The following is a 13,935-nucleotide window of genomic DNA, read 5'->3' as shown; positions in this document are numbered from 1 at the left end:
TTTTAATGGTATTTATTTATCACATGTCATACATTTGCACATATACAGTGAAATTCTTTTTTTTCCCCCACATATCCCAGCCAAGCTGGGGTCAGAGTGCAGGGTCAGCCATGATACAGCACCCCTGGAGCAGATAGGGTCAAGGGGCTTGCTCAAGGGCCCAACAGTGGCATCTTGGCAGTACTGGGGCTTGAACCCCTGTCCTTCTGATCAGTAACCCAGAGCCTTAACCACTGAGCCACCACTGACCCCATGAGGTCAGCGGCGGGCTGTTGTGCAGACTGCGACTGTATGGCAATCTGATCTGAATGGAAAAACGATGTTACCTTTGGGAGTGTTGAGATGAACTTTTTAGATTCCTCCTTTTTTCACCGTTTCTCTGCCCCACTGGGGTAATTCCATTTCATTTGTACTTTCCATTAATTTAAACTGAACCGGACAATGAACAGTGCATGTATACGATGAAATCATGCAGTGAACTTTCTGAGCTCACAGTGTGGATGCATATGCATAGTCACGTGAGACTTTGGCATATTCCATTACAGCCTGACCTGGGTGGGGGGGGTTCTTGCATTGACGGTGCTGAAAATAAAGCGATATCATATCTGTGTTATAACGGCAATGTGTACAATTCTAGTATATATATATATATATATATATATATATATATGTAATTATCATTAGTAATAATAATAATAAATCAATCATTTGTATTTTTAGGGGGCCTTTGGCTTCCGGGGGCCCCAGGCGGTTACCGACCTTTGCCTAGTGCTAAGTTCGCCCCTGATCCAGTGTAGTTTGTTCTAATGAATGTGGTTGCGGTTCCCAGATTTGTTACTGATCAAACAAGTGCCTCCCAGTGTGACCCATTGAATATGACTAAATTTCATGGATGGAATTGACAAGTTCCAGATCAGGGGAGAACAGGGTAATAATTCCCTCTTTTCCCCCCTTTTTGTAACATCTAATATATTTCTTAATATTCTATTTTAAGCCTAGTAACTGCATTTTCACTAGTAGAATTTCACATTCTTGATATCAGTTTGGAATTTCAACTAGTAAAAATCACAATTATTGATATCAAGAATGTGAAATTCTACTAGTGAAAATGCAGTTAAGATATCAAAAATGGAATTTCAACAAATAAAAATCATAATTAATGGAATTTCAACTTGTAAAAATCAATTATAGATATCCTTAACTGCATTTTCACTAGTAGAGTTTCACATTAATGATATCAAAATGTAATTTCAACTAATAAAAATCATAATTATTGGAATTTCAACTTGTAAAAATCTATTATTGATATCCATAACTGCATTTTCACTAATAGAATTTCACATTAATGATATCAAAATGGAATTTCAACTAGTAAAATCAATTATTGATATCCTTAACTGCATTTTCACTAGTAGAATTTCACATTAATGATATCAAAATGGAATTTCAACTTGTAAAAATCATAATTATTGAAATTTCAACTTGTAAAAATCAATTATTGATATCATAACTGCATTTTCTCTAATAGAATTTCACATTAATGATATTAAAATGGAATTTCAACTAGTAAAAATCAATTATTGATATCATAACTGCATTTTCTCTAATAGAATTTCACATTAATGATATTAAAATGGAATTTCAACTAGTAAAAATCAATTATTGATATCATAACTGCATTTTCTCTAATAGAATTTCACATTAATGATATTAAAATGGAATTTCAACTAGTAAAAATCAATTATTGATATCCATAACTGCATTTTCACTAGTAGAATTTCACATTAATGATATCAAAATGGAATTTCAACTATTAAAAATCAATTATTGATATCCATAACTGCATTTTCACTAGTAGAATTTCACATTAATGATATCAAAATGGAATTTCAACTATTAAAAATCTATTATTGATATCCATAACTGCATTTTCACTAGTAGAATTTCACATTAATGATATCAAAATGGAATTTCAACTATTAAAAATCAATTATTGATATCCAAAACTGCATTTTCACTAGTAGAATTTCACATTAATGATATCAAAATGGAATTTCAACTATTAAAAATCTATTATTGATATCCATAACTGCATTTTCACTAGTAGAATTTCACATTAATGATATCAAAATGGAATTTCAACTAGTAAAAATCAATTATTGATATCATAACTGCATTTTCTCTAATAGAATTTCACATTAATGATATTAAAATGGAATTTCAACTAGTAAAAATCATAATTATTGGAATTTCAACTTGTAAAAATCAATTATTGATATCATAACTGCATTTTCACTAATATAATTTCACATTAATGATATCAAAATGGAATTTCAACTTGTAAAAATCATAATTATTGGAATTTCAACTTGTAAAAATCAATTATTGATATCCATAACTGCATTTTCACTAGTAGAATTTCACATTAATGATATCAAAATGGAATTTCAACTTGTAAAAATCAATTATTGATATCCGTAACTGCATTTTCACTAGTAGAATTTCACATTAATGATATCAAAATGGAATTTCAACTTGTAAAAATCAATTATTGATATCATAACTGCATTTTCACTAGTAGAATTTCACATTAATGATATCAAAATGGAATTTCAACTGGTAAAAATCAATTATTGATATCATAACTGCATTTTCTCTAGTAGAATTTCACATTAATGATATCAAAAATGAAATTTCAACTAGTAAAATCATGACTATTGATATCCGTAACTGCATTTTCATTAGTAAAATTTCACAATGACGTGAATTATATAAAATTGCGCAGAAATTGAAGTTTGTTTCTTTAGAATTTTTCTTTACTGTCTTATTTATGCTATTTTGTGTAAGAGATGCACACATTTTTCCACTAAAGAGGTTAAGATTTCTGAATGTTTTACATTTTAATGATTAAGATATGAAAATAGTATCCATATAACATGGTCAGAACACAAGCTAAAGTAGCACTAGGTTAATGGTTTCTATTTAAACACTGACCATGTGTTTCTCTTTCATCGATCACAGCTGATGTGAAGCAGGAGTGTCTCAGCACGAGAGAATCCTTCCGCAGCTGCATAAGGAATCTGCATGTTTTTAAGGGTTACGTCACGGATGATCTAGACTTCAGCTCTGCTTTTGCTTATCCTCATGTCCTCTCTCATTCCTGCTTAGCAAACGCTGTGTAAAACTCCCACACAACCTCATAGCCTCATGTTTTTTGTAAAAACCTAATTAATTTTATATTGAGAATATTGTTTCATCTGAATGTTTTTAATCATTTTAGACAATGTTTGTGAATTTCATGAGTCCATAGCCCACAAATGTTGTTGCTGCATTTATAGTTGATATTTGTTAATTAAGTGCAGTGCATTTGTCAGTAAACTATTTTTCTTGTTTTACTGGTGATGACATTTCTGCTCCATTTGCAATGGCAACATTCAACATTCCTCCATTATCTAAACCATTCCAGAACATTCCAGGAGAGTGCTGACCAGTAATAAAACTGCCAGTGAGATTTAAAACAAACTAAATGGCGAAAGAGAGAAATGAGCTCTTATGGAACAGACAGTAACTTACAGACACTCTTAAAAATCATTTCACTGTTTCATCATTTTAATGATATGAGCTTTTCAGAATGAAAGCCTGTTGGCTCACCCAAATATTGCAACATGAATGATGCCAAATGTTGACTAGTCATGGAGTAGTACATATTTAACATCCTGTGCACTGTCAAAGACTATGATATGGCTACATGTTTTCCATAATGCTTACTGTGACACAACTATGTTGTGAATGGGGTTGACCAAGACTTATTTGGTTTTGATGAAACTAGGCTACAAATAGTGACTGGTTTGCAGTGACAGTTATTTAGTCAAAGCGAGGAGAACATTTAGTATGTTTCTGACTTTTTATTTTATCCCCCTTTCCTCTCCAATTTGGAATGCCCAATTCCCACTACATAGTAGGTCCTTGTTGTGGCGCGGTTACTCACCTCAATCCGGGTGGCGGAGGACAAGTCTCAGTTGCCTCCGCTTCTGAGACCGTCAATCCGTGCATCTTATCACGTGACTCGTTGTGCACGACACCGCGGAGACTCACAGCATGTGGAGGCTCATACTACTCTCCACAATCCATGCACAACTTACCACACACCCCATTGAGAGCGAGAACCACTAATCACGACCACAAGGAGGTTACCCCATGTGACTCTACCCTCCCTAGCAACCGGGCCAATTTGGTTGCTTAGGAGACCTGGCTGGATTCACTCAGCACACCCTGGATTCAAACTGGCGACTTCAGGGGTGATAGTCAGCGCCAATACTCGCTGAGATACACAGGCCCTATCTAAACATTCTTAAGACAAAAGTACCAGTATTTGTTTGTAGTTATAAATGAATTCATCAGTCAAAATTGATTAAAGACCAACAGAATAATTGAATAATCTCATAACAGACAGACTACTGACTCAATGAACTTCATGATGCATGAAATACATTTTTACACTCAAATGAGGGAAATGTGATTTTCAACAAATTCAATTGGCAACCTCAATGTTACTCTAAAAATCAACTGGTACATTTGAGTACATCAAACATGTTTTACATTAAAAAAAACAAAAGCTTTTAAGTACAAAATAATAATGAAATCAGAGCACTATTTTCATCAACAGATCTTTTCTATAAATTCAATTTCGAGCATCAAAGAGGATGATGGTGGTTTACTATTGGCAGATATTGATGTGTTACAAAGTATCAAATACACCCAGTCCACGACCGCCCTTATGCAGTTAAAGTTAGTGATTATAATCAGAGTTCAAAGGTCATTTGGTTATTGAATTATCTTCTATTTCCTTCATTTAAACACTTGTTACTATAGTATTGAGGGTTCATGATACACAAGGTAAACGTGTGTTCAGGGCTTTAAACACACGATAATACAGTCTAATATCTGTTTACACTAGAATCCTTCAAATGTGCATTAATGCAGTTAATGTTTGATGGCGTTGGCATTAATATTCGCCTGGTTTGAGTTCAGAGGTAATATTCACCTGTGTAAGTGAATCTCACAAAAACATGTCCAGGTCATATTTCATTTTCACAGCCCTGAAATGTGCTTCATTTTCTTTTCTGTTTTTACATTATTTTCATTTTAATTAAACATGTTCCCCAAAATTCTCATCACTATCATTTGAAACAAATCTCTAATGTGTCTGTACTATTACAAGGATTTTAAAAAATCAATATAAAAAAAGTAAGCGAATACGTCCATGATGTTTACTTTACTGTAATGCTAAAAATAATTATAATATATATTATTTCAGTTCTAATGAATTATGGGAAATGTTCTTAATCGTCAGGAAAATAATGTCACATTACAAAAAAATCTTTCTAGTTTTAGAAACAGATGTCACTTTCTTTCTCCAAAATGTAATTTCTTATTCCATCCCAAAATCAAAAGAAAGAAATATGACTTGGACAGATTTCATTAGATTCGCTCATGTAGTGTTTCACATGGCTTCATTGCAAACATGCAGCATATATAAACAATACAAAATGGTTATGATACAGTTGGATAAATTAGTGGTATAAATAGATTATGTACATGCTCTTTTTACACTCCGTAGTGTTATAAAGTGATGAAACATGCTTCTTCGCAGTTTTTGGCACCAAACAACTCAATGACCTGCACTGAACCGTCAGTGCCACGAAACTTCAAGAGTTCTGCATTCAGGAAACAAAACGTTTGTAGAGGGAGAACGTGTAAAACTCCGTCAATAGTGATGCGAGGAGGGCAGCAGCATCACCTCTGGTCTGTTGTTTGTCCTCTGACCTCCAGCAGTCCTTCATAAGTTGTTTACTGAGGGCTTGTAAAGGGTCTCTACAGCCCCAGTAACGTCCTCATGGTCTCGGGGTTCATGACCTTTGACCTTTAGGTTCTTCAGTTCACGTTCAGAGCTCTGCTGTGGCTGTCTTCAGGTAGGTCGTGATTTTAGGACCCACTCACAATGAGGGTTAACACGGTAAACATCCAGTAAATATGTGTCTGGGTCCAGGCAACGCTCTCCTAGAGTAAACACAAACAGCAATAATCGAGAGGAATGTTTATGGGATGTGTTTGGGTGGTGACTGGGCTGCTGAAACAAAGGTTGTACTATATTTGTCTTTTGTGGGTTGATAAGCATTTTGACTATGAATGTGTTTATTAACTAGTTAGTTTGCATCAGCAGCATGTGTTTGTTTATTAGTTTAGTTCGCTTTAGTAAAATTTAACTAAACTGAATGTATTAATAAAAATATTTTAGTTTGCTTTAGCAACTAACCTAACTAAACTAAACATGTCCATTAAATAATTTAGTTTAGTTCACTTTAGCAAATTTAACTAAACTGAATGTCTTAATAGAAATAGTTTAATTTGCTTTAGCAACTAACCTAACTAAACTAAACAAAACAAAACATGTCCATTAAATAATTTAGTTCACTTTAGCAAAATTGAACTAAACTGAATGTGTTAATAGAAATAGTTTAATTTGCTTTAGCAGCTAACCTAACTAAACTAAACAAAACAAAACATGTTTATTAAATAATTTAGTTTAGTTCACTTTAGTTAAATTTAACTAAACTGAATGTGTTAATAGAAATAGTTTAATTTGCTTTAGCAACTAACCTAACTAAATATGTTTATTAAATAATTTAGTTCACTTTAGCAAATTTAACTAAACTGAATGTTTCATAGAACTAGTTTAGTTTGCTTTAGCAACTAACCTAACTAAACTAAACAAAACATGTCCATTAAATAATTTAGTTTAGTTCACTTTAGCAAATGTAACTAAACTGAATGTGTTAATAGAAATAGTTTAATTTGCTTTAGCAGCTAACCTAACTAAACTAAACAAAACAAAACATGTTAATTAAATAATTTAGTTTAGTTCGCTTTAGCAGCTAACCTAACTAAACTAAACAAAACAAAACATGTTAATTAAATAATTTAGTTTAGTTCGCTTTAGTTAAATTTAACTAAACCGAATGTGTTGATAGGTTAGTTTTGCTGAAGCTTAATGTGTTTATTAAATAGTTTACTTTAGTTTGCTTTATCAAAGCTTAACTAACCCAAATGTGTTAATAGAAATAGTTTAGTTCACTTTAGTAAAACAACTACACCAAATATTTAATAAACCCATTTCGTTTAGTTAGGTTAGATTTTCTAAAGCAAACTAAACTATTTCTATTAACACATTTGGGTTAGTTAAGCTTTGATAAAGCAAACTAAACTAGCAAACCTTAACTACACCAAATGTGTTCTGAGAACTAAAGTAAACTAAACTAGTTTAGATAGGTTAGATGTTAAACCAAACTAAACTAAACAAAACATGTCCATTAAATAATTTAGTTTAGTTCACTTTAGCAAATTTAACTAAACTGAATGTGTTAATAGAACTAGTTTAATTTGCTTTAGCAACTAACCTAACTAAACATGTTTATTAAATAATTTAGTTCGCTTTAGCAACACTTAAATAAACTGAATGTGTTAATAGAAATAGTTTAGTTTTCTTTAGTAAACTTTACCTAAATAAACTAAGTGTTTTTCAAAATAGTTTAGTTTATTTCTAACATGTTTGGTTTAGTAACATTTTGCTATTTAATAAACACCTTCAGTTTAGTTAGAACTAGTTTAGTTTGCTTCTCAAAACATAAAGCTGAAGGATGTCATTTCTGCGTCACCAAACGGAACTGCAAAAATAAACGTTGTTTTCAAAACAGCTTTCTGAATACGCCCCCATCTGCCATTGGCCAAACAAAGAGACAGCCCCGCCCCCACCTTACACATTGGTTGAGCAAGGTTGTTGGGGTAGGTCTAAGCGGGTCTCTCAAAACAAAGCAATTCTCACAGCGCCAGAGAGAAAGAATGCTTTCAGTTTTCGAGAAAATGAACCTGTGAATCACTTTCTTCTATCCCAGCTTAATATGTCGGGACAGTAAGTATTTAACACAGAAAACGTTACATACATGAGCTTTAAATAAACAGAATGTGTTAATAGAAATAGTTTCGTTTTCTTTAGCAAAACTAACCTAACTGTAGTCAACCGGCATTTTCCGGTTGAAATCTGTCCATGAATCAAACTCTTATCAGAAATGTCAAAATCAGTTCTGGTCTAGTAGAAGTGTTCAGTCCGTTTGTGATGTTGAACTCACCGATGTTTCCTCCGACCTCAAACAGAAACTGTTTCTGTCGTCGACTGGCGCTGCGTGAACCTCGACTGTAAATGAAGAATCCTTCATTAATGAACATCAATCAAAACACCTGACCTCTGAACTCTACTGAAGGTCACGGTCCGTTCACTCACCCGTTCTCAACGTCAAATCGCGCCATCACGTCTCTCGCCTTCATCTCGCTGTTCAGCTGAATCGCCATGGAAACCTTCGTATGAAGCGGCGCGTGAACTCTGATGACGCCGTCACGAAGCTCCGTGACCTGAACACCACCAACAGTGAAATATACTGTATATAAACATATAATAGATCTCATGTTCTCCGGATATGTTCCCCAAAGTGTCACACATTTCATTTTCAACACTAGATCTGTTGTTTCATCATTTCAAACGTACCCTCCTATTGCATTCAGAATCTGCAAACACATTTGCATTTTAACCTGTGGAATTTAAGCTTATAAAACATTCATTACCCAATGCTTTGCATGATCTACACTATATTGTAACTCATTATTTACTTCATAACTCTTCATATATTTAAAAATATATAGATTTTTGTCATGATAACAGAAAAATATAAATGCTATTATGCGGTATGTTATTTCTTTTTAAATGACAAAACTGAGAAATTCTTTAACATTTCAAAATATGCATTAACTACAGCCAAAGCAGTGTGATAAATGTAAAGATATATTTTTTATCAAGATTTATCTGAATTTTTTCTTGAATATAACATTATGCTAAATTTATATCAATATCTAATGTGAGAATTACTAGTAATTTGAATGAATTAATAACCGCTCAAAACAATTCAGTAGTCAAAATCTATGAAACCAACATATTATTTTTCTAACTAATCAACATCAGATCAACTGTGCATCACAAATACACAACATCAATACTTATTTGACATGTTTTGAAACACAATCTGTTCTGTTAATGTGTGATTATTATGCAAGCTGGTTCATCATCAGATCAGTCTTCAGAGTAAAATCTGCACTTCTGTGTGCTTGAACTTTTTCTCCTGCCACAAAGTCTTTAGACAGCAGTTCCTTTTGAATTGTTTGATTTGTTATGTTTGTTACATCTGTTATGTCCGTTTTGTGTGTGACTGTATGTGTGTAAACAAGATGCAGTCCCATCGGGAGACATAAAAAAAGAGAGAGTGAGAGCATTGGATAGAGGATAAATGTAAATAAAGTATTTTTTTAAGATTTTCTTAATCTTAGATGTACCAAAAAAATCTGCATTATATCATGTGCAAGGCCACAATTGATGCCCGGGTCAAAATTGACAAGCGAACGCAAAATATGTAACACTTTTTTTTTTTTTTAATGGTTATATCTCTTAAACAATTTTATTAAAAAATAAATAAATAAATAATATTATGTATATTTTGATAGTCTTGACAAAGTCCCAAAGTTTGGTTCCTATACTAAAAGCTATGTGGCATTTAAAAATTATTATTTACCTTTCCTGGGTCAAAAATGACCCGAATGCAATAGGAGGATCAAACTTCTTTTTGTGAAATGTTTGGTGTGAAAAGTTGCTTGTGCTTTCTTTCTTTAAAATAAATGACACTTGCTGTGATATATAACAGCTCACTCCACACACACACACACACACACACACACTCAATAACACACACACACACACTCAATAACACACACACACACACACACTCAATAACACACTCAATAATACACACACACACACTCAATAACACACACACACACACACACACACTCAATAACACACTCAATAATACACACACACACACACACACACACTCAATAACACACACACACACACTCAATAACACACACACAAACAGACACATACACTCAATCACACACACAAACACAACACACAATCACACACACACTCAATCACACACGCACAACACACACAGACACACACACAAACAAACAAACACACACACACACAAGCAAACACAAACACACACACACACAATCACCCACACAATCTCTAACACAATCTCACACACACAAACACACAATCATACACACACAACAAACACAAACACACACACAAACAAACAAACAAACACACACACACACAAGCAAACACAAACACACACACACAATCTCAAACAAACACACACATAAACACACAATCATACACACACAAACACACACACACACACACACACACACACAAACACACAATCATACACACACAACAAACACAAACACACACACAAACAAACAAACACACACACACACACACAAGCAAACACAAACACACACACACAATCTCAAACAAACACACACACACACACACACACACACAAACAAACACACACACACACACACACACACACACACGTACACACACACACACACACCTCACTGCGGTCTCTGTCTTTCTCCGTGTTCCAGCGCTTCAGTAATCTGCGTTTGGTTTTCTCTGATGTCGGCGTTTTCTTCGCTGCAGCTGCTTCGTTCATCTTTCTGACGTGAGAGATGAGGAAACACGGAACCTGATAACAAAAAACAGGGTTTGATCTTGAAACTGGCTGATTTGTATTTTTCAAAAGTGCGTTTTCTGTGTCTAAAATCTTTTGGTTTAGTTTTGTGCGTTGAAGTCACCCTGAATTTCATAACCACATAAAACTGCTGCTTAACTTAAAACTTGTGCACAGAAAGCTATCGTAGGACTTTATGGAATATTTTCATAATGCTTTTTATGTATTGCCTCCTTGGCCCTGTACAATTCCCGAACACCCGATCAATAACCGAATACAGCCGTTAAATGCACACTATAGTACAACTGAAAACAGGTGAACAGCAACAAATGAGTCGTGAAATGATTCTGAGCGGAACTCAAATGAATCGTCCTTTAAAACGCTTCATCTACATGAATCATCCGAACAAACCGATTCACTAAAACGAATCAGACTTCTCAATGCTTCATTTGAGAGAAGACGGTTTATAAAAGACGGTCTGCAAGCCAACGTTTTTCACTTTTTGGGTTTTGAAAGCAAGTGTGTTTTTACATTTATATGAAAAAGAACAGCTTGGACATTCTGCTAAACTTCTTTATGGTCCACATATTACAGTTTGAGCAGCATGAACAGATGAGTAGATGATGAATTTAAGTTTTAGTTTAAATAATGAAACTATTCCTTTGAATCCTCACCATCCAGAGCAGGTCCTGATGGGTGATGAGCAGACGCACAAGGTGTGCCGCGCCGACCGCCCCCTGCATCTCCTCATGTTTGGCATTTTTCCCGCGGAACGTGAAGAGGTTTGGAGCAACGATCATGGAGACGTTCCACATACTCATGCGGTTCTTCTCCTCGAATGCCACCACCTTTCTGAGGAACTCCAGAAGAGCCTGTCAGTAAACATCATCATCAGCTTATATGTGAGCCGATAACACTGAAGAGGAAATAGCACGTGACTTCACTGGAAATCCACTTCAGACCAGGGAACCCTCACTTACGTTTGAGATTCATTCACGTTCATTTGAAGGCAAATTACAGCTCTGAATAAACAACGGACAAACGTATCACAGTGTGATGATTGTAAACGAACGGTCAAGTATCATATCAGCTCAAAACACACAACATATAACCTGACATTCCTCAAATATTAAAATATTCCAGCTGTAGGAGGACGTGGGTGTGAGCGTGACGCTTTGACCGCATGTTTGCATGTGTATCAAAGTAAAACAACATCTGAAAGAAAAAGCAACACTGCAGCAGAACTAAAAAATATGAAAACTCATCGTAGCACAACTACGGCTCTATACAGAAAGTAAAGTAGATGCTGGGTTACTACGCTGAGCGATTCATATCACCCATCAAACCTGTTTATCAACTGCACGAGAACACGTTTATCCAAATACATCTGACAGGTCACACGCACACAATCACAAACACACTCTTATCTAAACTCTCTGTATAATTTCTGTATTATGATCCAAGACCTTTTAGATGTGTGTGTAAAATGAAGAGACTTATACTTGCTATAGACACCTGTGTGAACTTGAGGACAACTGACATCATACATCCTCTAACAATCACCAGTTCGTTTAAAGTTATCGAGCAGAAATCAATCAGAAAAGTGGAATTAGTTCTGAGACCTTCAGCGTGTCTCTGTTGGCTTCAGGAAGCAGCATGATGAGAAGATGAAGAGCTTGAATCTGATGTTTGGGTGAAGAGATATCTGAGATTAACACAGAGAGAGACGACACAGGGAAAATGATTACATGATGTGGGAACATGAACAGATTTATTAAGGGAATATTCCGGGTTCAATACAAGTTCAGCTCAATTGACATCATTTGAGGCATAATGTTGATTAGCACAAAAATTCATTTCGACTCGTCCCTCCTTTTCATTAAATGTGTGTTCCAGTGAGACACTTACAATGGAAGTCAATGGGGTCAATCTGTAAACATTAAAATACTCACTGTTTCAAAAGTATAGACACAAGACATAAACAACATGTGTGTTAACATGATTTTACTGTGATATAATAACTTACAAACCACATCTGTGGAAAGATATAGACAATTGCACAACTTGGTTGTCATGATGACGTAACGGCGTAAACCATAGGCGTAACTAGACCCTAAAACTCTTTGCAATCACATGTAAGAGTTTTAAACAGATGCACTTGTTTGAAGCACGAGGCACTTTGGCGGCTTTTCTTGCATGTAAAGACTGACTGTAGCGAGAGCCAATAGCATTGGAGTCTGGGCTGTGAAGGAGCATATCATTGGTTTAACCCCCTGAACCAATACGCCCCATTTCCTCATTAAATTAATAAACCGATCTCATCTTTTGACCGACTGAAGGAGAGGAAGCATGTTGCTCGTTTAGTTCTGTAATCTCGTTTAACAAGGAGAGAAAGGGTTTGGATTAATTAAGAGTACAAGTGATTAATGGCATTACAATGACATCAGGTTATTCTATTGAAAATAAAATCTTTTGAACTAATTCAAAATGCTCAAACATCATCTGGAGTTCATTCACTCCACTAAAAAAAACAACCAAGCTAAATGTGACATTTATTGTAATAATAGGTTTTTCTGATGTTTGATAGACCTTAAAGAGCACCTATGATGGTTTTTAAACGTGCCTAATTTTATTTAAAGGTCTCATACAATAGATTTACATGCATTCAAGGTCAAAAAACACTTTCATTTGCTCATAATTTAAATTGCAGCATTACCTTTTTCCCCCAGTGTCTCAAACGACTCGTTCTAAAAGATTCATTCTAAACTCCTCCTTTCAGAGAGCATACTCTGCTCTGATTGGTCAGATGTCCCAGTCTGTTGTGATTGGTCTGCCGCTTAGTGCAGTGTTTGAGGGCGGGTCAAAGCTGTTCGTGAGCAGCCAATGAAGACCAGAGGCGGGGTTTTTTGTTACCAAATTACGTAGGTTTAATTTGTTAATAAAAGGAAAATGTATTTTCTTTATAACTTTATAAGTGTTTAATATAGAAAATGACAATATTCTGAATGTACAGTATATTATCTGGCTACCTTGAATGATGTAAACACAATAAAAAACAAAACACTATATATGCTAAAGAGTGGAATACATAAAATGTGCACATCTAATAGAGTTATTGGGGGCTGAGCCCCCCTAAGGTCGAAATCCTAGAATCGCCTCTGCCGTAAACCCTAAGTGACCATTAAAAAATGAAGATTTAAACAACTTTACAACTCTAATAATACAAAAGTGCTTTTATAAAATG

General features: G+C 34.6%; 1 protein-coding gene across 5 annotated transcripts in view; it reads right to left on the bottom strand.

The window, feature by feature from the left end:
- Window positions 1–3,588: 3,588 nt before the first annotated feature.
- Window positions 3,589–13,935, bottom strand: part of LOC127434619 (rho GTPase-activating protein 18-like) — a 49,150-nt gene continuing 38,803 nt past the window's right edge. For all 5 annotated transcript variants that reach the window (XM_051687478.1, XM_051687479.1, XM_051687481.1 and 2 more), the window contains exons 10-15: window positions 12,314–12,396; window positions 11,366–11,563; window positions 10,572–10,706; window positions 8,339–8,466; window positions 8,187–8,251; window positions 3,589–6,060 (exon numbers count right to left, since the gene is read on the bottom strand). In XM_051687478.1, coding sequence (XP_051543438.1) covers window positions 5,969–6,060; window positions 8,187–8,251; window positions 8,339–8,466; window positions 10,572–10,706; window positions 11,366–11,563; window positions 12,314–12,396 — 701 coding nt within the window. In that variant the 3' untranslated portion in view covers window positions 3,589–5,968. The remainder of the gene's footprint in view (window positions 6,061–8,186; window positions 8,252–8,338; window positions 8,467–10,571; window positions 10,707–11,365; window positions 11,564–12,313; window positions 12,397–13,935) is intronic.

The sequence above is a fragment of the Myxocyprinus asiaticus genome, chromosome 44 (genome assembly GCF_019703515.2).
Source record: "Myxocyprinus asiaticus isolate MX2 ecotype Aquarium Trade chromosome 44, UBuf_Myxa_2, whole genome shotgun sequence".
NCBI classification, from domain to species: domain Eukaryota; kingdom Metazoa; phylum Chordata; class Actinopteri; order Cypriniformes; family Catostomidae; genus Myxocyprinus; species Myxocyprinus asiaticus.
The sequence above is the reverse complement of the archived record's forward strand: the minus strand, read 5'-3'. Positions and strand labels throughout refer to the sequence as shown.